This window comes from Salvelinus namaycush, chromosome 19, assembly GCF_016432855.1.
Source record: "Salvelinus namaycush isolate Seneca chromosome 19, SaNama_1.0, whole genome shotgun sequence".
NCBI lineage: Eukaryota > Metazoa > Chordata > Actinopteri > Salmoniformes > Salmonidae > Salvelinus > Salvelinus namaycush.
Window position 1 is genome coordinate 12,422,696 of NC_052325.1, and position 27,620 is coordinate 12,450,315.

The 27,620-nt window shown below is 43.2% G+C and overlaps 1 protein-coding gene across 1 annotated transcript; it reads left to right on the plus strand.

Annotated features, from left to right (window-relative positions):
• Positions 1–11,478: 11,478 nt before the first annotated feature.
• Positions 11,479–26,985, plus strand: LOC120063883 (ly6/PLAUR domain-containing protein 6-like; the record flags this gene model as incomplete). The annotated part of the gene is made up of 5 exons (XM_039014201.1): positions 11,479–11,596; positions 17,764–17,862; positions 19,556–19,686; positions 20,955–21,081; positions 26,975–26,985. Coding segments are annotated over exons 1-5 (486 nt in total), but the record flags the coding sequence as incomplete, so codon positions are not given.
• Positions 26,986–27,620: the final 635 nt, after the last annotated feature.

Sequence of the window (27,620 nt, forward strand, 5' to 3'; positions counted from 1 at the left end):
TGTAATTCCGTTATCCATTTGACCTCTGTAGATAAACTATGTTGTAGTCGCCCTGTGTCTTTCTCAATCCTTCTCCATTTCTGTTAGAATCTTGTCTATTTGTCTCCTCCAAAGTCCTAGTGGGAGGGGTCTTTATCAGGCCAGGCACCTGCTGACAAGGTCACAGTGTCACCTCCCAACACAGAAACATTAGCATGTAACATGTAAATCTAGACTCCTTGCAGAGAGATGGAGGTAAAGAAGATGTCCACAGGCTTCTGTGTGGAGACCTGTAGGTTGAAACCAGACCCTTGTCCCCACTCCCCATGTCAATGGGATGCCTGTGGGGTTGTGTCCGTTAGCTTTCTCCTCATTCATATAGGAGCTATTCTTTTGTATTCCCCAGAGTCGTAGAGGTTCAGGCAGAGTTTAGTCTATCAGAAACACACATCTGATCTGCCTCATCAGTTCTGTGGCGAGTCAACGGTTTCTCTGGCTTGTTTTAGAACCTCAGCAGTCCTCTAAGGACTTAATGTGCTACTGAGAAAGTGATTCCATCTGGGAAAATAATGGAATTAGGTAATCACTTCACTCCAAATGGGGGAGGTCTGGAATGCTGGTATTTTCTAAATACGTGTTCTAAGACAGACTTTGTGGTAAAGAAACTCCTGACAAAGTAAGCCCTTTGCCCTAGAGCTTATACTGTAAGGTCATGCAAGAATGTGTCTGTTCGCATAAAGTTTAGGTATGGTAAAATTGTTTCAAGTTAGTGTTTACCACATCTCTCGAACTGATTAAGTAAAAGTATTTGAACTTTTGTCAGACTTCATACGTCTATTGATATTTTTTTGTTCTTTAGTGTGTCTACAGTGAATTTACTGTACTGTCAATATGCTTCATGTATGTGTCTGTCTACCTGCTACAGTAGTTGCTAATGTCTACCCTGTTGACAGACCGAAGCAGGAAACAGGAAATGGGTCAGGGTTGCCGCTGGTTGATATGTACACCTCTCTCTTTGGTCTCTCCCTGAATACACTGTGGACCTTCAACCATGATAACATCTCTGGGAGGAAAGTCAATGCAGTCCAGCGGGGCTACAGAGTGCCACAGCCCAGTGTCCAGCGGGGCTACAGAGTGCCACAGCCCAGTGTCCAGCGGGGCTACAGAGTGCCACAGCCCAGTGTCCAGCGGGGCTACAGAGTGCCACAGCCCAGTGTCCAGCGGGGCTACAGAGTGCCACAGCCCAGTGTCCAGCGGGGCTACAGAGTGCCACAGCCCAGTGTCCAGCGGGGCTACAGAGTGCCACAGCCCAGTGTCCAGCGGGGCTACAGAGTGCCACAGCCCAGTGTCCAGCGGGGCTACAGAGTGCCACAGCCCAGTGTCCAGCGGGGCTACAGAGTGCCACAGCCCAGTGTCCAGCGGGCCAGGAGGCAGTGCGTTACATAGGGCGGTGACTCTGCATAGCCTGTATGAGGCACTGATTCTGGTGTTGAATGTAAACAAGTCGTTTTCTAAAGAAACTACTCGACGCACCATCCCTCATGACTTCCCTCTGCAGTTTGCAGTGGAGCGTTGCCAATATTCATGTCGTTCCAGTCACTAGCTGCAGCAAACTGAAAAGATGAGTGACCCAGGGATGTGTGTGCTTTGGGGACCTTTAACAGAATGTGACTGGCAGAATGGGTGTTGTATGTGGAGGATGAGGGCTGCAGTAGATATCTCGGATAGGGGGGAGTGAGGCCTAAGAGGGTTTTATAAATAAGTATCGACCCGTGGGTCTTGCGATGGGTTTACAGAGATGACCAGTTTACAGAGGAGTATAGAGTGCAGTGATGTGTCCTATAAGGAGCATTGGTGGCAAATCTGATGGCCGAATGGTAAAGAACATCTAGCCGCTCGAGAGCACCCTTACCTGATGGGCTGGTATCGTTTGGGGCTTGACGTACTTTACCTTAACAAATAATTCTTCATGGTTCTCTCCAGTCAGGTTAGTGTGCTGCTGAAGGGAAGAGTCCGTGTGATTGTAGAGATTAGTTCAGGCTTGAATGCCACCGTTCAGCAAATGCAGGATTTTCTTTTAATTCCCCTTTTTTCTGATAACTATGACAACCTACAGGTAACTGCCAATATAAAGGAAACACCAACATCAAGTGTCTTAATAGGGTGTTGGGCCACCATGAACAAGAACAGCTTCAAAGCTCCTTGACATATATTCTACAAGTGTCTGGAACTCTATTGGAGGGATGTGACACCATTCTTCCACAATAAATTCCATAATTTGGTGTTATGTTGATGGTGTTGGAAAACGCTATCTCAGGCGCCGCTCCAGAATCTCCCAGAAGTGTTCAATTGGGTTGAGATCTGGTGACTGACACACACACACACACACACACACACACACACACACACACACACACACACACACACACACACACACACACACACACACACACACACACACTTTAAACCCCCTATGCTCCTTTGAGACCCCTCTTTCAAAGTCACTGAGATCTCTTCTTCTAGCCATGATAGTCAAAATAATGGGCGACTGGGCGTTTTTATACATAACCCTAAGCATGATGAGATGTTTATTGCTTAATTAACTCAGGAACCACACCGGTGTGGAAGCACCTGCTTTCAAAATAATCTGTATCCCTCATTTACTGAAGTGTTTCCTTTATTTTGGCAGTTACCTGTATATAAAGTGTTCTACTATTACATATCAGTTGTCTGAACACACTTGTTCTCGTCATGATGGCTCTGCCGTCGTGATGGCTCTGCCGTCGTGATGGCTCTGCCGTCGTGATGGCTCTGCCGGCGTGATGGCTCTGCCGGCGTGATGGCTCTGTCGTCGTGATGGCTCAGTTGGAACGTTTTGTGCTCTTAGTTATTGCTTAATCTATACAAATCAAATCCATTATTGCGGACTTACATTGAGTATTACGATGGTTTCTGCTTTCCCTTAAGGCTTTATTATATTTCATATTCCAAGTTGGAGCACAACCACAACCTCCGGCCCTATCTTCTCTATCACAGAAACATCCCTACACCAAACGGTTCTGTTGTTTTTATAAATCAGCTACCCTGCCAATAGCTCAGACTAAAGTGAAAATATTTGCTCTGGGTCATTAGTTAAAAAAAAGAATCTGATTTAACATGATAAGATAAACAAACATATCTTATCTCTCCAACAGCAGTGTGACGTAAAGAAAAGAAAACACTCACAGTACGCTATGAGCCAGAGCCCAGAAAATGAAAGATGTTTTGTTTTGGTATGCTGAAAATCAAAGTGTGTCAATAAGATAAAGATAATTTCTTTAGTCTTTTAGATTTCTTTGGCCCATGTTACTTTAGCTACCTGCCTCAAGGTTCATACACAATACAAATCCTAATCCACAGTAAACTTGGTTTAGCAGCTTTGATATAACAATGTCAAATATTAAAGCTTATAAGTCCAGAGTAAAGGGTTGTGGTTTGTCTGTGTTCTTAGATGGTGCTGCTTGGTTAAATACATTAAAGTGCTTTATCACTCCCCAACCACAGTAGCCTGGTCGCCCTGGGCGACAGAAGCGCTAATGGTTTTCGTACGCCTGTCCTTATTAATGACATCACCGGTTAACTGAAGAGACAATGGGATGTACAAAAGATGGCTTACAGGAGACTTTAAAGTGTAACGTCTCAAGGAGATGCTGCCATTTGTGAGCAATATTTGATTTGGTTTGGTGAATTCACTGCTCAGTTTGGGTCACCTTTCTTTGAGAGCTAATCCTAAAATTACCCAGTGAGGCTCAGAGGTAAATCTTCTAATAAGAATCAGTTTGACTTATGACTGCGGGTGTCAGGTTTTACTAGATTAAATTTAACTGAATGTGAAGTTTAGAGGAATGTATTTGTTGTTGTTTCTTGTTTGTATTGATCTTAGGAATGAGCCAAATACAATTTCTTACTCAAATATAGTTTCTTAATCAGTTTGCTTTGTACCCTTCTCTGTGTCTTGTACCGCCATACCTAGGGCTTGATTCAAGTGTATGTGACAAATGCATAAATGGTATCAATCTTTGTTTAAAGAATAAAAAACAACTTGTCCCCTGACAAGGCTCTCTTCTGTATCCCTGTCAGCTCTCTCTGACAGAATGGCCCAAGGTCGTTCTCAGGGTGAGGAGAACACAATTACACCAGCCAACATTTCCCTCAGGGTTGATGGACGAGCCTTGTCTTGATACATCTATCCAATGGCAGTCACCCTACTGTACGTCACAATGCCTCGGGCTTTGAAGACAGACAGCCACAGGCATTCCATAAGCTTTCCGGAATAACTTTTGATTAAATCATATTTCCCTCTCATGACAGGTGTATAATAACAAACCAATAATATTTCAGTTAGACTTTTTATTTATTTGTGGTTAAAGCAGAGGAAACAGAAAACAACTGGTTATCATTTACAGCATATTTGTGTCACTTCCAGAGAGCTCTAGAGAAGTGACTTGGAAGCAAGTTGATACAATGGGTAACAATAATGTAATCTAATAAGAAATAAATTCAACTAAACCGTAAGTAAAGAATACTAATAAAGATTCTTCTTATGTTCTTTTTAATATCACAAACAACAAACAAAATGACACAATAATAAAACAACACAATAATAAAACAACACAATAATACAACAACACAATAATAAAACAACACAATAATAAAACACAATAATAAAGCAACACAATAATGAAACAACACAATTATAAAACAACACTATTATAAAACAACACAATAATGAAACAACACAATAATAAAACACAATAATGAAACAACACAATAATAAAACAACACAATAATGAAACAACACAATAATAAAACAACACTATTATAAAACAATACAATTACAAAACAACACAATAATAAAACAACACAATTATAAAACAACTAAAACACCCCCCCGAAATGAAGAAATGACACAAACAGAAAAACTGGAAAGGTATGTAGTTAGAAACATAACGTTTTATAGACATTACTCTTCTTACATGTTGGAATTTTGATTAATTCCTCACCCAACACACCGTCACTCTCCACTTCGACTCTGCTGTTCTGCTGTCCAGGAGGCTGGGCTGCTACCCTCCTGCTCTTTTGAGAAGCCTGGTCTCTTCTCCTGGTCTTCGGGTTCATAGTGATCACAGCACAGACCATACCCAGCAGACCACAGCCCATCAATGAAGACCACATTGTGTAGAAAGTGTAGTCGATGCCAAAGGGGTCTTTCTCCTCATGAATTAAGAAGGTAGTAGTTATCGATACACACACCCCTTCATATCCCCGTTCAGACATAGTTCTCCCCACTGTCCCCCAGTGACAGGTTAGAGAGGACCAGAGAGATGTGAGGTTGAGATGCATTTATTTGGCCATTCAAATCCTCAGATAGGGTTGCTTTTCTGATTTGTCAAGTAGATTTGACCAGGATGACATCATCCCCTACAGCAGTCTTTCTTCTCAAGCCGGTTAGACTCAGTAGAATTAGAGTTACAGCTGAGAGCAACCTCCTCTCCTTCTGAGAAGAACTGTGTGAGCTGGTCAGACTTTGGGCAGACCACTAGCATATACCTTTTGGATGAGATTCTTCACTTGATTTTGATGCTTCAGACAGGAGTAAACCTCAGAGTGGTTCAGCATCAGGAATGGGGTGACCAGCGAGTAATTCCCAGTCTCTCTTCCATCCACCACATGCATCTGCTTTCCGAGGTCAGCGAGGTCACTCGAATGGTTTTGAGATGGCAATGATGTGATGCCTTTTCCCTTCTTGTAGGTGTCCCACCATATCCGTGTCATATTTGAGTCAGTATTAAAGCAAGGTAGTGCAGGCCTCTCTCCCACAAAGCCATGTATATACAGATCCTTAACATACGTCAATATCAGGTTACTACTACAGTGATATCCTTCCTCTACAGTGCAGATGTAAATGCCTATGTCCTCCGTGGTAAAGTTGGTAATGCGGAGAAAGGAGTTATTCTCAATGAATTGGATTCTGCCAGTTGGGACCTCCGTGAGAGGCTTCCGGGTTAATGTATCTTGAATTTTCCTGTGTGTACCATTGAACCGTCATGCTGTCACCACCACTTGCACCTTTACATTGCAGGTCTACTGTCCATCCTAAATGGCAGAATATTCCATTACTATTATGCCTGCAAACTGAGAGACTAATACGTTGTTGGTGTGAAATATTGCCAGCTGTCCAGCACTCCACCCTGTACAATCCAGATTGAACAAACTTTTAATTTAGTAATTACTAAGTGAAGGGTTAGATGTGTTCCAGAACAGCAGGCTTTCTTCACCATTGGATTTAAAGATCACACAATACCTCTGACGGAGTTTCAAATGAATAAACGTCATCTTCTTCAAGAATACAATTAGTTTCTTGGCCTGCAAGGAAAGTCCCGTCTAGAACAACCAGTGGAATGACTAGCTTTGTGATTGAAGCCATTCTGTTCGAAGATGTTTGTCTACTAGTTGCTTACACCAATGCTCTGGTATCTACTGTCCCTCAAATATATTTCATTTCAATGACGCTAGTGACCTCGTGGTGTTGAAATCCATTATGTGCTCATCTCTTGATACCTTGTCAACCAGAAATGTGCAGTGTTAAATGGTATCAGTTGGAATGTCTTTTAGGGGAACATGTTTGTGTGGGTGTCAGCTGAGAATCTCAATGCTGCTTCTTTCTCATAACTTACCTGGAAACTCATACGGTGCCTTTAAAGGTATTAATATCCCTTGACTTATTTCACATTTAAAAAAAAATATATATATTTATTTATTTATTTCACCTTTATTTAACCAGGTAGGCTAGTTGAGAACAAGTTCTCATTTACAACTGCGACCTGGCCAAGATAAAGCAAAGCAGTTCGACACATACAACAACACAGAGTTACACATGGCATAAACAAACATACAGTCAATAATACAGTAGAAAAAAAGAAAAGAAAACATCTATATACAGCATTTGCAAATGAGGTAAGATAAGGGAGGTAAGGCAATAAATAGGCCATGGTGGTGAAGTAATTACAATATAGCAATTAAACACTGGAATGGTAGATGTGCAGAAGATGAATGTGCAAGTAGATATACTGGGGTGCAAAGGAGCAAGATAAATAAATAAATACAGAATGGGGATGAGGTAGTTGGATGGGCTGTTTACTGATGGACTATGTACAGGTGCAGTGATCTGTGAGCTGCTCTGACAGCTGGTGCTTAAAGCTAGTGAGGGAGATATGAGCCTCCAGCTTCAGTGATTTTTGCAGTTCGTTCCTGTCATTGGCAGCAGAGAACTGGAAGGGAAGGCGGCCAAAGGAGGAATTGGCTCCTTTGACCAGTGAGATATACCTGCTGGAGCGCGTGCTACGGGTGAGTGCTGCTATGGTGACCAGTGAGCTGAGATAAGGCGGGGCTTTACCTAGCAGAGACTTATAGATGACCTGGAGCCAGTGGGTTTGGTGACGAGTATGAAGCGAGGGCCAGCCAACGAAGCGTACAGGTAGCTGTGGTGGGTAGTATATGGGGCTTTGGTGACAAAACGAATGGCACTGTGATAGACTGCATCCAATTTGTTGAGTAGAGTGTGGAGGCTATTTTATAAATGACATCGCCGAAGTCGAGGATCGGTAGAATGGTCAGTTTTACGAGGGTATGTTTGGCAGCATGAGTGAAGGATGCTTTGTTGCGAAATAGGAAGCCGATTCTAGATTTAATTTTGGATTGGAGATGCTTAATATGAGTCTGGAAGGAGAGTTTACAGTCTAACCAGACACCTAGGTATTTGTAGTTGTCCACATATTCTAAGTCAGAACCGTCCAGAGTAGTGATGCTGGATGGGTGGGCAGGTGCGGGCAGTGATCGGTTGAAGAGCATGCATTTAGTTTTACTTGCATTTAAGAGCAGTTGGAGGCCACGGAAGGAGTGTTGTATGGCATTGAAGCTCGTCTGGAGGTTAGTTAACACAGTGTCCAAAGAAGGGCCAGAAGTATACAGAATGGTGTCGTCTGCGTAGAGGTGAATCAGAGAATCACCAGCAGCAAGAATGCCATCATTGATGTATACAGAGAAGAGAGTCGGCCCGAGAATTGAACCCTGTGGCACCCCCATAGAGACTGCCAGAGGTCCGGACAACAGGCCCTCCAATTTGACACACTGAACTCTATCTGAGAAGTAGTTGGTGAACCAGGCGAGGCAATCATTTGAGAAACCATGGCTGTTGAGTCTGCCAATGAGAATGTGGCGCCTCCCGGGTGGCGCAGTGGTCTAGGGCACTGCATCGCAGTGCTAGCTGCGCCACCAGAGTCTCTGGGTTCGCGCCCAGGCTCTGTCGCAGCCGGCCGCAACCGGGAGGTCCGTGGGGCGACGCACAATTGGCATAGCGTCGTCCGGGTTAGGGAGGGTTTGGCCGGTAGGGATATCCTTGTCTCAGTATGTAAAATGTAATAAAATGTATGCACTCTACTGTAAGTCGCTCTGGATAAGAGCGTCTGCTAAATGACTAAAAATGTAAATGTAAAAAATGTGATTGACAGAGTCGTTGAGTTACATCCTGAAATCAAAATGGATTACATATTTTTTCTCACGCATCTACACACAATACCCCATATTGACAAAGTGAAAACATAATTTTTTGCAAATGTATTGAAAATGAAATACAGAATACTTATTTATTTAAGTATTCACACCCCTGAGTCAATACTTTGTAGAAGCACCTTTGGCTGCGATTTTGGGGGTCTCTTAAGAGCTTTCCACATTTCGATTGTACAATATTTCCCCATTATAATTTTTTTTAATTCTTCAAACTCAATCAAGTTGATTGTTGATCTTTGCTAGACAGCCATTTTCCTTTCTTGCCATAGATTTTCAAGACGATTTAAGTCAGAACTGTAACTAGGCCACTCAGGAACATTCAATGTTTTCTTGTTAAGCAACTCCAGTGTAGATTTGGCCTGTTTTAGGTTATTGTCCTGCTGAAAGGTGAATTTGTCTTCGAGTGTCTGTTCGAAAGCAGACTGGACCAGGTTTTCCTGTAGGATTTTGCCTGTGCTTATAGCTACCTGTATTCCGTTTATTTTTATTTTTAAAAACTCCCATGCCAATGTCAAGCATACCCAATACATGATACCGCCTCCACCATGCTTGAAAATATGAATAGTGTTACTCATTGATGTGATGTGTTGTATTTTACCAAAACCTATTTTTTTTAAATTCAGGACAAAAAGTTAATTTCTTTGCCACATTTTTTGCAGTATTCCTTAAGTTCCTTAGAGCAAACAGGATGCATGTTTTTTTTATTCTGTACAGGCTTCCTTCTTTTCACTCTGTCAAATAGGTTAGTATTGTGGAGTAAGAACAATGTTGTTGATCCATCCTGAGTTTTCTCCCATCACAGCCATTACACTCTGTAACTGTTTTAAAATCACCATTGGCCTGTATCTTTGTAGTGACTGGGTGTATTGATACACCATCCAAAGTGTAATTAATAGTTTCACCATGCTCAAAATATTCAATGTCTGCTTTTTTTTTTACCCATCTATCAATAGGTGCCCTTCTTTGCAAGGCATTGAAAAACATCCCTGGTCTTTGCGCTTGAATATGTGCGTCAAATTCCCTACTCGATTGAGGAACCTTACAGATCATTGTATGTGTGGGGTACAGACATGTGGTAGTCATTATGTTAACCACTATTATTGAACACGGATTGAGTCCAAGCAACTTTTTTGCAATTTGTTAAGCACATTTTTACTCCAGAATTTATTTAGGCTTGTCATAACAAAGGGATTATTGAATCAAGACATTTCAGCATTACATTTTTTATTAATTTCTAACATTTTCTATAAACAACATTTTACTTTTACATTATGGGGTATTGTGTGTAGATCAGTGACACAAAATCTCAATTTAATCCATTTTAAATTCAAGCTGTAACACAACAAAATGTGGAAAAAGTCAAGGCACGTGAACACTTTCTGAAAGCCCTGTCTTCTCACCATCTTTCCTCTGATTAGCTTTCTGCTTTTACTCTACAGAACAAGATGATAAGATAATAAACTGCTCATTTTCCCCGAAATCGAAATCCTTTGAGATGCTGTCAAGTCCTTCTTTTCACACGCATGCATGTGATAGCTGAGGACGTTTTGGGGGGAGAAAAATAGATTAGTGTAATGACCTAATAAATAAACAAAATTTGATATTTGACATGGCATATTATCATAAATAATCAACACTGCACCCGCTACACACTGGGGCTCCCGAGTGGCGCAGCGGTCTGAGGCACTGCATCTCAGTGCTAGAGGCGTCACTACAGACACCCTGGTTCAGCGGTCTGAGGCACTGCATCTCAGTGCTAGAGGCGTCACTACAGACACCCTGGTTCAGCGGTCTGAGGCACTGCATCTCAGTGCTAGAGGCGTCACTACAGACACCCTGGTTCAGCGGTCTGAGGCACTGCATCTCAGTGCTAGAGGCGTCACTACAGACACCCTGGTTCGATTCCAGGCAATTTCACAACCGGCTGTGATTGGGAGTCCCATAGGGTGGTGCACATTTGGCCCAGCATCGTTAGGGTTTGGCCGTTGTCGGCTGTCATTGTAAATAAGAATTTGTTCTTAACCTACTTGCCTAGATAAATTAAATAAAAGGTAAATAAGAATTTTATCTTAACTGACTTGCCTAGTTAAATAAAGGTTAAATATATATATATATTTTTTTTAAACACTCGGATAAAAGGACTTTCTGTAGAGGGGTGTGTCTTTAATATGCCCAAGATTTGACTATTCTCAATTGATACCTTGAAATATCGTATTCGAAATATGTTAGGAGTCATCTGTGACATCATTGGCCTGCAAGACATTGTTGCGTGCATCCACTGTTTATTACTCTCCCAACTGTTAATCCATGTCTAGCGCTGTTACTCTTTTCTCCCTGCGCTAAGACTGAGCTCGATCACAATGAAGACTGTATGAGGGCTGATGATGCATCTGGCCTGGTCCCTGGCAGACTGTCATTGATCTAGTGAGGAGATATTTGACTGGGGGGATAATAGATGTAGGTTGCGTCCCAACTGGCACCCAATTCCATATGGAGTGCACTACTTTTGACTAAAGACTTACGGGCCCTGGTCAAAAGTAGTGCACTACATAGGAAAAAGGATGCCATTTCGGACACAGATGTAATGGGGAACACTGCTCTGTTGTTTCTGGTCTGGTGGATGTCCAGTGGCTTTCCTCTGTGTTCTCCAATAGGGCTGGAGACACCCATGGTCACTGTTCCATGGCATGTAGTTGGGATAGGCAGTCAGGATGCCTTGATCAGGCATCCAAAGGGATTGTCTGCATTGTGCAAAATGAAGCATGATTTCATATAGACTAAAACAGGTACTTTAACTAAGATTCGGGTTACATGTGGGCTCTCTTTTCCTCTGCAGGTGTCATCGTGTTGTTGTCCAATCAGAGACCTGCATGTGTGAAGCCGCGGCCAGCAATGGAACCCTGGCCTGCAGTGGCCTGGGTCCTACTGCTGATGGTCCTCGCTGATTGCCTGAAAACGGCCCAATCAAAGGACTTCACAGAACAGGATATCATCTACCTCCATCCCTCAAGTAATAGTTTTTATTATTATATTTTTGGGGACCACTTTTGGCTCAGGAGCCTGCTTTCAGGACTATTTGCTAAAAAAGTAAACAAAAGTACTGGAGAATCTCTTTAAGGTTTATGAAAAAGTGGGTCAGAGTCTATGCTATGCATGAATAGCAGTTAGGGGTATCCAGTGAACTTGTGATCCCCAGCCTAACCAGACAGATCCACAGCTGGCACAGCAACTGTCTACTGCCTCGCCACCCCTCTGCACCCCGCCACACCCTTCTCCACCCCCCACCCCTCTGCACCACCAGGCACATCTCGTTGATCTGAGATGTAGGGTCACGTGACTCCGTGCATAGCTACTGGGCAGTCAGACGCCCCATGTTGTCAGTGCTTTCTGCCCTCTTTAGTATCATCCACCCATTAGCAACATTTTACACACTGTCTATTAGCATTTATATGTTATTGATGTCTATTTAATATTTCCATGTCGTTCAAAAAGTTATACTTTTGTCTCATCTGTCCATAGAACATTCTTCTAGGAGTCTTGATGATCATCCAGGTGCTTTTTGGGAAACTTGAGTTAACTTTTTGGATGAGATGGGTTCCATTATGTCTGGCGAAAACCAAACACTGCATTCCACAGTAAGAACCTCCTACCAACGCTGAAGCACGGTGGTGGTAGTGTGATGGTTTGGGGATGCTTTGCTGCCTCAGGACCCGGACAACTTGCCTTAATAGAAGGAACCATGAATTCTGCTCTGTATCAGAGAATTCTACAGGAAAATGTCAGGCTATCTGTCTGTGAGCTGAAGCTCAGCTGAGTCATGCAGCAAGACGATCCAAAACACACAATCAAGTCGACATGAAAATGGTCAACAAATTTGAAGTTTTGAAATGGCCTTGTCAAAGTCCAGACCTAATCCCAATTTGAGATGTTGAGGCAGGACTTAAAACAAGCAGTTCATGCTTGAAAACCAACAAATGTCGCTGAGTTAAACCAGTTCTGCATGGAAGAGTGGGCCGAAATTTCTCCACAGCAATGTGAGAGATTGATCAACAACTACAGGAAGCATTTGGTTGCAGTCATTGTAGCTAAAGGTGGTACAACCAGTTATTGAGTGTAAGGGGGTCATTACTTTTTCACACAGGGGAATTGGGTGTTGCATAACATTGTTTATTGAATAAATAAATAAAATAAGTATATATATATATATTTGTTTGTTATTTGTAAACTCAGGTTCTCTTTATCTAATATTAGGTTTTGCTTGAAGATCTGATAACATTCAGTATAAAAAATATGCAAAAGTAGAGAAAATCTGAAAGGGGACAAAACATTTTTTTTACAGCACTTTGGCTTTGTCTCTTACCGTGTATGACGTTTATGACTTCCATTATCAACAAATCAAAGACAATTCTAACAGCAAACAACTGTCATGTAGATTAGAATTCTAGTGGCATGAACCAGCAATGTGACAACGATGATCAAAAAGACCCAGCTGAGGGTAACTGATTGATTATTGTCCTTTGGCTGTCCTTATGACTCAAACAGAATGTTCCAGCGTGGCCAGAATGTGGACGCTCACTAATTGGTCCTCAGTGTCAATTAGATCATGTTCCCAAGCCACAACTTTTTTTCTCTCTCTCTCTCTCTCTCTCTCTCTCTCTCTCTCTCTCTCTCTCTCTCTCTCTCACGCTCTCTCTCTCTCTCTCTCACGCTCTCTCTCTCTCTCTCTCTGTCAATCTGTCTCTTTCCCTCTCACTCTCTCTCTCTTTCTCCCCTGGCACTCCCCTCACCCCAGTCAGTGTACAACAACAGGCTGGGTCACTATACTGTAGGCCTCTGAGAAGGACATATGCCAGGTATAAGCCGCTAGATTAAGGTCTGAAACAACCCTAACTCTCCCCAGGGCATGTTAGAGGTCAGCCCTCCCACGTCTCAGAAACAGGCCCCCGCATAGCCAGAAAGCAAACTCTTAAGATCTGTGTCTCTTTCATCACAGAGAGACAGAACTCCCGGGATCAGGTTTCCGGGATACTGGAGATATCTGTGTCGGCTCGAGGCCACCCCTCTAGCCCCACTGGGGATTTGGTGTGTGTGTGTGTGTGTGTACGCAAGTGAGTTGGCTTGTGTGGGTAGCTGTGTGTGTGCGTGAGTTTACACATGTGAGCATGTGGAAGGGTAATTGTGCGTGTGTGTGTGTGTGTGTGTGTGTGTGTGTGTGTGTGTGTGTGTGTGTGTGTGTGTGTGTGTGTGTGTGTGTGTGTGTGTGTGTGTGTGTGTGAGCATGTGGCAGGGTGCGTGTGTGTGAGAGAGCTGCTAGGGAGTGATATGGTAACTAGCCTAACTTCCTGGGGAGATGAAGGAGTAGTCTAGCTAGCTAGACATGGCAAGGCAGTATCATGGTCTCGCTAGCTAGACATGGCAAGGCAGTATCATGGTCTCGCTAGCTAGACATGGCAAGGCAGTATCATGGTCTAGCTAGCTAGCCATGGCAAGGCAGTATCATGGTCTAGCTAGCTAGACATGGCAAGGCAGTATCATGGTCTAGCTAGCCATGGGAAGGCAGTATCATGGTCTAGCTAGACATGGCAAGGCGGTATTGGGGTCTAGCTAGCTAGACATGGCAAGGCAGTATCATGGTCTAGCTAGCTAGCCATGGCAAGGCAGTATCATGGTCTATCTAGCTAGCCATGGCAAGGCAGTATCATGGTCTAGCTAGACATAGCAAGGCAGTATCATGGTCTAGCTAGACATGGCAGGGCAGTATCATGGTCTAGCTAGACATGGAAAGGCAATATCATGGTCTAGCTAGCCATGGCAAGGCAGTATCATGGTCTAGCTAGACATGGCAAGGCGATATCATGGTCTAGCTAGACATGGCAAGGCGGTATCATGGTCTAGCTAGCTAGACATGGCAAGGCAGTATCATGGTCTAGCTAGCCATGGCAAGGTTGTATCATGGTCTAGCTAGACATGGCAAGTCGGTATCATGGTCTAGCTAGCTAGCTATGGCAAGGCAGTATCATGGTCTAGCTAGCTAGCCATGGCAAGGCAGTATCATGGTCTAGCTAGCTAGCCATGGCAAGGCAGTATCGTGGTCTAGCTAGCTAGCCATGGCAAGGCAGTATCATGGTCTAGCTAGCCATGGCAAGGTTGTATCATGGTCGGTATCATGGTCTAGCTAGCTAGCTATGGCAAGGCAGTATCATGGTCTAACCTAGCTAGCCATGGCAAGGCAGTATCATGGTCTAGCTAGCCATGGCAAGGCAGTATCATGGTCTAGCTAGCTAGCCATGGCAAGGCAGTATCATGGTCTAGCTAGCCATGGCAAGGTTGTATCATTGTCTAGCTAGACATGGCAAGGCGGTATCATGGTCTAGCTAGCTAGCCATGGCAAGGCAGTATCATGGTCTAGCTAGTTAGCCATGACAAGGCAGTATCATGGTCTAGCTAGACATGGCAAGGCGGTATCATGGTCTAGCTAGCCATGGCAAGGCAGTATCATGGTCTAGCTAGTTAGCCATGGCAAGGCAGTATCATGGTCTAGTTAGCCATGGCAAGGCAGTATCATGGTCTAGTTAGCCATGGCAAGGCAGTATCATGGTCTAGCTAGCTAGCCATGGCAAGGCAGTATCATGGTCTAGCTAGACATGGCAAGGCGGTATCATGGTCTAGCTAGACATGGCAAGGCGATATCATGGTCTAGCTAGACATAGCATGGCAGTATCATGGGTTTGCATCCCAAAGGGGACCTTGTTCCCTATGAACTGCACTTCATTTGAGCAGAGCCCTTTGGGATATATAGTGCACTACATGGGAAATAGGGTGCCATTGAAGATGTAGCCATGGTGATTGGCAACATACGTTGTGTTCTAAATTATGTTTGCCTGCCCTGCAGACCTTCAGCTGTCACTGGGGAAGGGTGTGGAACTGGCCAATTAGATTAATGTAATGGTGCGAAATTGGAAAGACTAACAGCCTCCTTGTCTGTTTGATCACAACAGATGGCCTCCATGAACATTTTCCAACCTCTGGGGACCAAGAATTGAGAAGGGAAGGGAGCAACTGGGCTACATGCTCGTAGTCTTAGTGTTTTACTAGATTAGCAGAGTGCATGATGGGTTAAACTGTACTTGACACTATAGGTCTATATCAGAACAATTGTGTGAGAGAGATAAATGTCTTGGCTGGTGATAACAGCTATAAAGAGAGATAAATGTCTTGGCTGGTGATAACAGCTATAAAGAGAGATAAATGTCTTGGCTGGTGATAACAGCTATAAAGAGAGGTAAATGTCTTGGCTGGTGATAACAGCTATAAAGAGAGATAAATGTCTTGGCTGGTGATAACAGCTATAAAGAGAGGTAAATGTCTTGGCTGGTGATAACAGCTATAAAGAGAGATAAATGTATTGGCTGGTGATAACAGCTATAAAGAGAGGTAATAGTCTTGGCTGGTGATAACAGCTATAAAGAGAGATAAATGTCTTGGCTGGTGATAACAGCTATAAAGAGAGATACATGTCTTGGCTGGTGATACAGCTATAAAGAGAGATAAATGTTTTGGCTGGTGATAACAGCTATAAAGAGAGATAAATGTCTTGGCTGGTGATAACAGCTATAAAGAGAGGTAAATGTCTTGGCTGGTGATAACAGCTATAAAGAGAGATAAATGTCTTGGCTGGTGATAACAGCTATAAAGAGAGATAAATGTCTTGGCTGGTGATAACAGCTATAAAGAGAGATAAATGTCTTGGCTGGTGATAACAGCTATAAAGAGAGATAAATGTCTTGGCTGGTGATAACAGCTATACAGAGAGATAAATGTCTTGGCTGGTGATAACAGCTATAAAGAGAGATAAATGTATTGGCTGGTGATAACAGCTATAAAGAGATATAAATGTCTTGGCTGGTGATAACAGCTATGAAGAGAGATACATGTCTTGGCTGGTGATAACAGCTATAAAGAGAGATAAATGTCTTGGCTGGTGATAACAGCTATAAAGAGAGATAAATGTCTTGGCTTGTGATAACAGCTATGAAGAGAGATAAATGTCTTGGCTGGTGATAACAGCTATAAAGAGAGATAAATGTCTTGGTTGGTGATAACAGCTATAAAGAGAGATAAATGTCTTGGCTGGTGATAACAGCTATAAAGAGAGATATGTCTTGGCTGGTGATAACAGCTATAAAGAGAGATAAATGTCTTGGCTGGTGATAACAGCTATGAAGAGAGATACATGTCTTGGCTGGTGATAACAGCTATGAAGAGAGATAGATTAAACTACAGTATATGTTTGGAAGGACTGAGTTCCCCCAGACAATGGTTTCTCAGAGTCCATATTAGAAGTGTGACTATATTAAACCAATCCAAAATAAGGCCTTCTATGCATTCCAAACTCTTTTATCCATCTTAATTATCCAGATGTTTCATATTTTTCTGGCCAGATTTCCTAAACTAATGTTATTAACACAGTTTATGGTATGAACTTGCAAATCTTATTCAACGTTTCAGGACCTCTGTATACACTGAGTGTACAAAACATTAGGAACATCTTCCTACTATTGAGTTGCAGCCCCTTTTGCCCTCAGAACAGCCTCAATTCATCGGGGCATGGACTCTACAAGGTGTCAAGCGTTCCACAGGGATGCTGGCCCATGTTGACTCCAATGCTTCCCACAGTTGTGTCAAGTTGACTGGATGCCTTTTGGGTGGAGGACCATTCTTGATACACACGGGAAACTGTTGAGCGTGAAAAACCCAGCAACGTTGCAGTTCTTGACACACTCAAACTGGTGCGCCTGACACCTACTACCATACCCCGTTCAAAGGCACTTAAATATTTTGTCTTGCCCATTCACCCTCTGAATGGCACAACCCATGTCTCAATTGTCTCAAAGCTTAAAAATCACTATTTAAGCTGTCTCCTTCCCTTCATCGACACTGATTGAGGTGGATTTAACAAGTGACATCAATAAGGGATCACCTGGATTCACCTGGTCAGTCGATCATGTTCCTAATGTTTTGTACACTCAGTGTGTAACTTATTAAACGTTTCAGGACCTCTGTACATATTTTATTCAAGGCGGAATAGGTTGTTGGCGATGTCTGTTAAGGTGATTCGTTATGGCTGTCCCAGTGCCCTGTGCATGACACCTTCTAAGTGTGTGTATGTTTCCGCAGCTACTCCATTCCCAGGCGGGTTCAAGTGCTTCACCTGTGAAGAAGCACCTGACAACTATGAGTGTAATCGCTGGGCGCCAGACCTGTACTGCCCACGAGGTGAGTCAGACCACTAGGACAAACCATTGTTCTTCTCAGCACCGTTGACGATTACATTATGACTTCAAGCTCAGGAAGTAATACTCAATGTGTAAATTCTACACTCCCTCTGTTCTCGGATAGGCCTACTCTTATTTTGTATTTAGATTAGGTGTTCTTTCCTTCTCTGAGTGCTTCCAACAAAGTTGTAAATTCCCACTCTGTTGGTTCAATGGAGGCCTCTGTACCTGGGTATTATTGAGTATAATGTCACCCTGCTGTTGTCATGGTTAGCTCATAAATAGCTAACCTCATCAAGAGAGTTAGCGTGGCGCGACCACAATCAGGCCAGATTTACAGCACTCTCTTAAGGACTAATAAGTTACTGTGGCCGAGCCCTAGACAAGACACATTCTTTGTATGAATAACAACCTCATAGATTGTTGGATAGAGAGATGCTGTGCTTGACCTAAACTTCCTGGAATGCACTGTGTAACGTATGGCAGAGGCTCCAATTCAGATACCTTATGGCAGGGGCGTCAATTCAGATACCTTATGGCAGGGGCGTCAATTCAGATACCTTATGGCAGGCGCGTCAATTCAGATACCGTATGGCAGGAGCGTCAATTCAGATACCTTATGGCAGGCGCGTCAATTCAAATACCGTATGGCAGGAGCGTCAATTCAGATACCGTATGGCAGGAGCGTCAATTCAGATACCTTATGGCAGGCGCATCAATTCAGATACCTTATGGCAGGCGCGTCAATTCAGATACCTTATGGCAGGTGCGTCAATTCAGATACCGTATGGCAGGAGCGTCAATTCAGATACCGTATGGCAGAGACGTCAAATTCAGATACCGTATGGCAGAGACGTCAAATTCAGATACCGTATGGCAGAGGCTTAATTTCAGATACCGTATGGCAGAGGCTTAATTTCAGATACCGTATGGCAGAGACGTCAAATTCAGATACCGTATGGCAGAGACGTCAAATTCAGATACCGTATGGCAGAGACGTCAAATTCAGATACCGTATGGCAGAGACGTCAAATTCAGATACCGTATGGCAGAGACGTCAAATTCAGATACCGTATGGCAGAGACGTCAAATTCAGATACCGTATGGCAGAGGCTTCAATTCAGATACCGTATGGCAGAGACTTCAATTCAGATACCGTATGGCAGAGACTTCAATTCAGATACCGTATGGCAGAGGCTTCAATTCAGATACCGTATGGCAGAGACTTCAATTCAGATACCGTATGGCAGAGACTTCATTTCAGATACCGTATGGCAGAGGCTTCAATTCAGATACCGTATGGCAGAGGCTTCAATTCAGATACCGTATGGCAGAGACTTCATTTCAGATACCGTATGGCAGAGGCTTCAATTCAGATACCGTATGGCAGAGGCTTCAATTCAGATACCGTATGGCAGAGACTTCAATTCAGATACCGTATGGCAGAGGCTTCAATTCAGATACCGTATGGCAGAGACTTCAATTCAGATACCGTATGGCAGAGGCCTCAGATGGAGTTCGTCTGTAGTGTTTTTATCCCACAAACTCTGAACAGAAGAAATAACAGTTTCTCTCTCAATTCTTAGTACCTCGTTAAGCTGAGTTAACTCAGTATCCATCCATGCTAACCAAAAAGTGGTATTGTAGCTACCAGGTGAATATGTCTTATTTACTATCTTTATTATTCTAAACAGAGTCTAGATACTGTTACACGCGGCACAAGATGGACATGGAGGGGAACAGTGTCTCTGTGACAAAGCGTTGTGTTGCTTTGGGAGACTGCCTCTCTACTGGATGCTCTGAAGAAGACCATGAAGGAACCAGGGTAAGGAGTGGGAAGTATTCAATAAGGGGAATAGTGTTGAGAGGTTAGATTCAAGATGGGAAGAGGGGAATAGTTTGGCCTGGTGTTGGGAGGTAGAATGGAATGATGTGGGGTAGGGGTTTCTCTGGCGTAATTATTCTGGTTGACTTTGGGCATGGCATTTTCTTACTTGGAAAATAAGAAAAATGTATTATATTAAGCAAACCAGACGGCACCATTTAAAAAACATTTTTTTTATGGATAGACCGGTGGCACACTCATACATTATTTACAAATGAAGAATGTGCGCTTAGTGAGTATGCCAGATCAGAGACAGCAGGGATGACCAGGGATGTTCTCTTGATAAGTGTATGAATTAGACCATTTTCCTGTCCTGCTAAGCATTACAAATGTATCAAGTACTTTTGAGTGTCAAGGAAAATGTATGGAGTAAAAAGTAATTATTTTCTTTATGAATGTAGTAGTAAAGTAAAAATAAAAGTTGTCAAAAATATAAATATTGTAAAGTCAAGTACAGATATTACCCCCAAATTACCCCCAAAACTACTTAAGTAGTACTTTAAAGAATATTTACTTAATATTGGCCAGGGGGTCAGAACCAGGGTCAGACTATGTGAACATGGCCCTTTATGTTACGGTCTGTCCATGTCTCCACCACTTAACGGTGCTTTTGAGTTAATCTGGAGATCCTCCACAGTGCTCACTCCAGTACACTGCCATTCTAATTCCTGGTGAAAGGTGTGTCCTCACAACCTCGGAAGTCTGCATGATTCCCCTGGAGAGAGAGGAGAGACAGAGAGGAGAGAGAGAGCAGAGAGAGAGAGAGAGAGGGAAGGGAGAGAGAGAGAGCAGAGGGAGAGAGGGAGAGCAGAGAGAGAGAGAGAGAGCAGAGAGAGAGAGGGAAAGCAGAGAGAGAGCGCAGAGAGAGAGAGAGGGAAAGCAGAGAGAGAGAGCGAGAGAGAGAGAGGGAGAGCAGAGAGAGAGAGCAGAGAAAGAAGCCTGCAACAGGAAAAGATAGAGCTTGACCCTTATATAAAAGTTGGACATTAACTTTATGAAAGGATGTGTGAAATATTTCAAAAGGAGCATTCCCTTTAGAAGTAAACGCTGTATTCAATACTATAGACTATATGTCTGTCAAAGGCTATACTAAAGGCCGTATGTCTGTTAGTAAAAATGGAAAACTGCAATTGATTCCACTGGAGGAAGGGAGGGAGAGAGAGAGAGAGAGAGAGTGTTGTATCTAATGGTGAAACTTTTCTCCTTAGGTTTGCACAGCGTGCTGTGAGGGGAATATCTGTAACCTTCCTCTCCCCTGGAACGTGACGGAGGCTGTGTTCGCCACCACCTCACCCCTCAGCGGCACCACAGGGCTCTCACAGTGCTACACACTAACATCCATCCTGCTCTACTTCACTCTGCTCATCTCCAGCTATGTCTGATCAGTGGAGAGAAACACTGATATATAGCATTTTATTTAACAGTTGAAGGCCTGATATGACTAGATGGACTCAATATACACCCCATGGAGATAGGACTCACTACAGGTTTTGGACAATTTATTTCCCTTTTAATTCAGTAGGAAACCAGTTTTGATTATCTTTCATCGTTATGCAGGGCCTCAATAAAACAAGCACTTAGAGCTCGACACTGCTTCTGAAACAGGCAATATGGCTGTCAATCTTGAAGGATCAAACATACTAATATCACAGTATGACACTGCATCATTCTCCCCCTACTAGTCTTCTGCACAGGGACAGAAGGAGGGGAAACTGTGGCGTGTTTGGACTCGTCAGTAGGCTATAGGCCATTGTAAAAGCTGCAATATTTTCCAGTGATGAGGAAGAGTAACAGACAGACAGCAGCTTCTGTGAGGATTAGTCTGCTTGAAACTTTATTGTGCTTTTATGTTTTCACATTTGTGAGTCAGTTCCCCATGTTGTATGTTTGATACATTATGTACATATACATAGTATTTATTTTTTTAAGGAACATGGTTGTTAGACAGTGAATGTGTATGTGTGAAATGTTAGCATTTAGGTAAAGTGGAACAGATAAAATAGGCACTGCTCATGCTTTTATGTGTAGTATGTGGAAAGTCTTTTTAACAACAGAAAGAGAGCCTGGTGCCCATCAAACAAACGTATAACGCTTTGCATGAGGTGGTGTTTCTGTTGTGGAAAAACTATTTCCTCAAACCTTAAAAAGGATTCAAGTTAATTACAGGTCTATTTTGGCTTAACATTTTCCGATGATGAAAAATAAATCTGACTTTCCACACAGTACAGTAAGCTACCCCCATAGCTAAGCACAAGGCTGCTGTACTGCAATTCTAGGACTTATAACTGATCATTGCAGTTTTAGTGAGAGGCAACAATGCATGACACCATTATTTACTGATACTACATTACATATGCTCTTAACCAGAGCTCCTTACTGTAGTGAGGGTATACATGTTCATACTGGTCCCCCGTGGGAATCGAACCCACAACCTTGGTGTTGCAAGCACCATGCTCTACCAACTGAGCCACACAGGAAACACACCATGCTCTACCAACTGAGCCACACAGGAAACACACCATGCTCTACCAACTGAGCCACACAGGATGCTCTTTAGTAGTCTTTTACTCACCCCTGTTTTAATGTTTTCCGTTCTCGTGACACATACCTCTGGTGTTTATACGGTGTTTTGTGACATGTTTGTCATCCATCACTCTTTGTTGGCCGGTGTGGCTGCCTGGCCGGCCGAGAAAAATGCAGAGTTAGCAAATACAGTGTTATTGTTCTCCAGGCTTTTATGATTTGTTTAGGCTGACCGCCCGAGACATAGAGGAGACCGGTAATTTCAAATGGTATTTGAACCAAGGTGTGCATGCCTCCATCTCTACTGTCTGTTCAGTAGCACTACAGGCAAATACTAAGAGGAAAAGAGTGAAGCGTGATTTACAGATGGCAAACGTTTTTATCTACTGTAGTCTGCTCTGTTCACATTTAATAAATTACATTTCGTTTTTTTATGGCGGGCCTTGTGTTTTCCACTATCATAGCAAGATTTTATCCTGTATTCTAAGCCTTATCCAGAAATGAGAATTGCACCAAATTTGCATTTGTCTGAGGATGGTGCTGGACCATCTGAAATAAACAGAAAAAGGGGCAGCTTTAAATAAAGGTTTAAATCCAGGTCATGTGACGATTGCTCAAAACACAGGGCCCTATTTATGGGGTAACAAAGGGATTCTTTGGGATTTTGGCAATGAGGCCCTTTATCTACTTTCTAGAGTCAGATGAACTCAAGGACACCATTTTATGTCTCTGTGTCAAGTACGAAGGAAGTTAGAGGTAGTTTCGCTGTTAGCATGCTAGCAGATACCCATAGACTTCCAGTCATTGCGCTAAAACTACTTCACATTGGCTCGCGAAATTACCTCTAACCTTCATACTGGCCACAGAGTCATAAAAATTGTATTCATGAGTTCATCTGACTCTGGGTAAGTAGATAAAGAGCCTCATTGCCAAAATCACGAAGTATCCCTTTAAGGGCTAGAACATGTTGTTTCCCTTTAAATCAATCAGGCAATACTAGAGTTTATCTTTAAAATATTTCACAAGGTCTTTTGCATTGTGACCTGAGTTTCAACATATCTTGCCAGATGTTGCCTTACTCTGACTCTAGAGAAGCACCGTACAAGTGCGTTTGCATGAGTTTATCAACATTGATAATGTGGCTGTTGCATGTTATGTTGTGCCAATTGATATTATGTAAATATCCTCTCTGTTTTTTTATATGCAATGTTTTTGTAAATAACTGTATATATAGATGTGAATGACTTTGTAACTTCATATTAAAGATGAAGACATGACCACTTAGTCAATGGCGTATGAGATAAGTGTTATTTGAGTAACAAAACAATACTACTGTAGTGCTGGAAACCAATTCAACCAATGGTCTGACCAAACTAGGCCTGAATACCCATTCAGAGTCAGACAAGAGAATCAGCATTCAATCACTATGCTTCGTCCTCTCACTACAGTAGGAATTAGTGGGAGATTCCTGTAGGTGAGGATCATTTGATAGATGTCCCATTTTTGCCATGCATCTGCATTCCATTGCTATTCACAGCCGTCCTTTTTCCACAGATTGCAGAATTTCCATCAGTTGCGGCCCAAGCCCCCAGCCCAAGCCCCAGCCCAAGCCCCAGTGTGGTGCCTATAAATCTGTTTGTTTTTCTACCCGTCCAACTTTCAGTGGTCATAAATATAAAAGTGACGTCTGAGGATAACTCTTCGGAACCGAGCAGGCCCATGTCATCAGTAGAATCGGCAGCGGTTCCTGATAAGCCATCCCTGGAGTGTTGATCTAGGGGCCCCTGTGTGCCTCTGACAGGCCCCAGATTCCCTGTTCTAATACTTAGGGGTGGCAAAGCAAACAAACAACCCTTCAGTCTGGACAGTGTTTATGTCCCCCTTGGTTGAGGAATAGTCGCTATGCTGATCCTCAGGGCAGGGTAGCCCTACTGGTAGTATACAGTGTCTGGTGTATTGGACGGCAAAGGGATGGAATGCAACAGTATAAGCAATAGGCACTAGGTAAAAGCGCATCATTCAAGAGAAGGCATTCAAGAGTAAATATGACAAATTGACGGTTTAACATTGAAAATAAACTGAATTGTGGTGCTTTGTTCCAATTCAGATCCAGATTACTTGAGCAAACAGTCAAAACAAGTGATCAAATACAATACAACAGTAAAATCTGTTGGGACTGGGTGATGTTCTCCATGGTGAGTTATGGTCTGGTCCCAGTGGCCTCAGACTGCTCCCATAGTGAGGCCTTGTTTGGGAACATGACCCCAGTTGGATAGAACTCCAGGGGAGTCAGGGGTTAATATCCTGGGGCCTTTGTCCGCTTCGTACCGCATATGGACTCCGTGGCGAAAATGAAGTCGACTTTGTAGAAAATTCTAAAGGCTTTAGGTTTCACTCTGAGGTGGCGTCAGTGGTAGCTGGGGTTCTTAGGTAATGTCCTAATCTGGAAACAGCCGTATATGTATGGCAGTCAGTGGGAGAAAAATATCTTGTTCTCTTTTTTGCCTTCTCCTCTTTCAGGGGCAGCGAAAACAGCAATAGCGTTCTCAGGCTTTAAACCCTGCAGTGTAATTTCCAATCCTTTTTTTTTCAAAGGGATTAACCTCTTTCTCTTTTGCCTCAGGATCTGTGTTCATTTAAAGGTGACCGGTGGAGTGGTTGTGTTGCCCAGAGATCTGCTCTCACAGCCTCTCACCGTAGGAAAAGAGAAACCCATGAACATGAGTTAAGAGGAGTCAACAAGAAACCACAGCTATACAGAAGCATGAGAGAGAGAGAGAGAGGGAGAAGCCTGAAACAGGAAAAGATAGAGCTTGACCCTTATATAAAAGTTGTGATTGAGGGCTGTTTCAGGCCTGGTTGTTAAATGACATGTTTTTTGTGATTGTGATTGAGGGCTGTTTCAGGCCTGGTTGTTGAATGACATGTTTTTAGTGATTGTGATTGAATGCTGTTTCAGGCCTAGTTGTCGAATGCCTGGCTGGTGCAGGGTTTCAAGAATGATCCTCATTGTATGAGGGCACGGCTGCATATCCTGTTCAGCTTCTACCTGCTGAGATTTTAATTACCCTTAGAGGACTCTCAGGGAAGAGGGATCTGCAATGGAAACACATCAAGTCCTCTCTCACTGCAGGGGAAAAACCCAACAACACAGCACAGTACAGGGCTCTCTGGATTCCTGTGCCATTTAGCAGACGCTGTGCATTGAAACAAGTGGTTGCCGGTGGCAATGGTATTCTTGTAATGGCAATAATGGTCACCTGACATAAAGTAGGCTACAGTACAAACATGGTTACCTGACATAGCTTTTAAGTGGAGTAAAACAAGGCTGTCCGTTGTCTCCATATCTAAACTCAGCAAAAAAAGAAATGTCCCTTTTTCAGGACACTGTCTTTCAAAGATCATTCATAAAAATCCAAATAACTTCACAGATCTTCATTGTAAAGGGTTTAAACACTGTTTCTCATGCTTGTTCAATGAACTATAAACAATTAATGAACATGCACCTGTGGAATGGTCGTTAAGACACTAACAGCTTACAGACGGTAGGCAATTATGGTCACAGTTATGAAAACTTAGGACACTAAAGAAGCCTTTCTACTGACTCTGAAAAACACTAAAAGAAAGATGCCCAGGGTCCCTGGTCATCTGTGTGAACGTGCCTTAGGCATGCTGCAAGGTGGCATGAGGACTGCAGATGTGGCCAGGGCAATAAATTGTAATGTCCGTACTGTGAAACGCCTAAGACAGTGCTACAGGGAGACAGGACGGACAGCTGAATGTCCTCGCAGTGGCAGACCACGTGTAACAACACCTGCACAGGATCGGTACATCCGAACATCACACCTGCGGGACAGGTACAGGATGGCAACAACAACTGCCCGAGTTACACCAGGAACGCACAATTCCTCCATCAGTGCTCAGACTGTCCGCAGTAGGCTGAGAGAGGCTGGACTGAGGGCTTGTAGGCCTGTTGTAAGGCAGGTCCTCACCAGACATCACCGGCAACATCGTCGCCTATGGGCACGAACCCACCGTCGCTGGACCAGACAGGACTGGCAAAAAGTGCTTTTCACTGACGAGACGCAGTTTTGTCTCACCAAGGGTGATGGTCGGAGTTGCGTTTATTGTCGAAGGAATGAGCGTTACACCGAGGCCTGTACTCTGGAGCGGGATCGATTTGGAGGTGGAGGGTCTGTCATGGTCTAGGGCGGTGTGTCACAGCATCATCGGACTGAGCTTGTTGTCATTGCAGGCAATCTCAGCGCTGTGCGTTACAGGGAAGACATCCTCCTTCCTCATGTGGTACCCTTCCTGCAGGCTCATCCTGACATGACCCTCCAGCATGACAATGCCACCAGCCATACTGCTCGTTCTGTGCGTGATTTCCTGCAAGACAGGAATATCAGTGTTCTGCCATGGCCAGCGAAGAGCCCGGATCTCAATCCCATTGAGCACATCTGGGACCTGTTGGATCGGAGGGTGAGGGCTAGGGCCATTCCCCCCAGAAGTGTCCGGGAACTTGCAGGTGCCTTGGTGGAAGACTGGGGTAATATCTCATAGCAAGAACTGGCAAATCTGGTGCAGTCCACGAGGAGGAGATGCACTGCAGTACTTATTGCAGTTGGCAATTGGTGGCCACACCAGATACTGACTGTTACTTTTGACCCCCTCTTTGTTCAGGGACATATTATTCAATTTCTGTTAGTCACATGTCTGTGGAACTTGATCAGTTTATGTCTCAGTTGTTGAATCTTGTTATGTTCATAGAAATATTTACACATGTCAAGTTTGCTGAAAATAAACACAGTTGACAGTGAGAGGACGTTTCTGCTGAGTTTATTTATTATGGCCATTGAAATACTAGCTATTAAAATTAGATCCAACAAGAACATCAAGGGGTTAGAAATCCAGGGGATAAAAACTAAAGTGTCAATATATGCCGATGACTCTAGTTATTTCCCTAAGTCCGCAATCTGGATCCCTGCACAGAGTCATTGAAGATCTTGAACACTTTTCTAGCCTCTCTGGATTAAAACCTAGTTATGACAAGTGTACCATATTACGTATTAGATCGTTAAAAAATACAGTGTTCGCACTACCTTGTAGTTTACCAATAAAATGGGCGGATGGTGAAGTAGACATACTTGGTATTAACATCACAAAAAATATAAATGAATTTACCACAATTAATTTCAATAAAAAGTTAGCAAAAATAGATAAGATTCTGCAACCATGGAGAGGTAAATGCTCGTCTATTTATGGAAAAATCACATTGATTAACTCTTTCGTCCTATCACAGTTAACTTACTTACTAATGGCACTCCCTACTCCAGATGACTCCTTTTTTA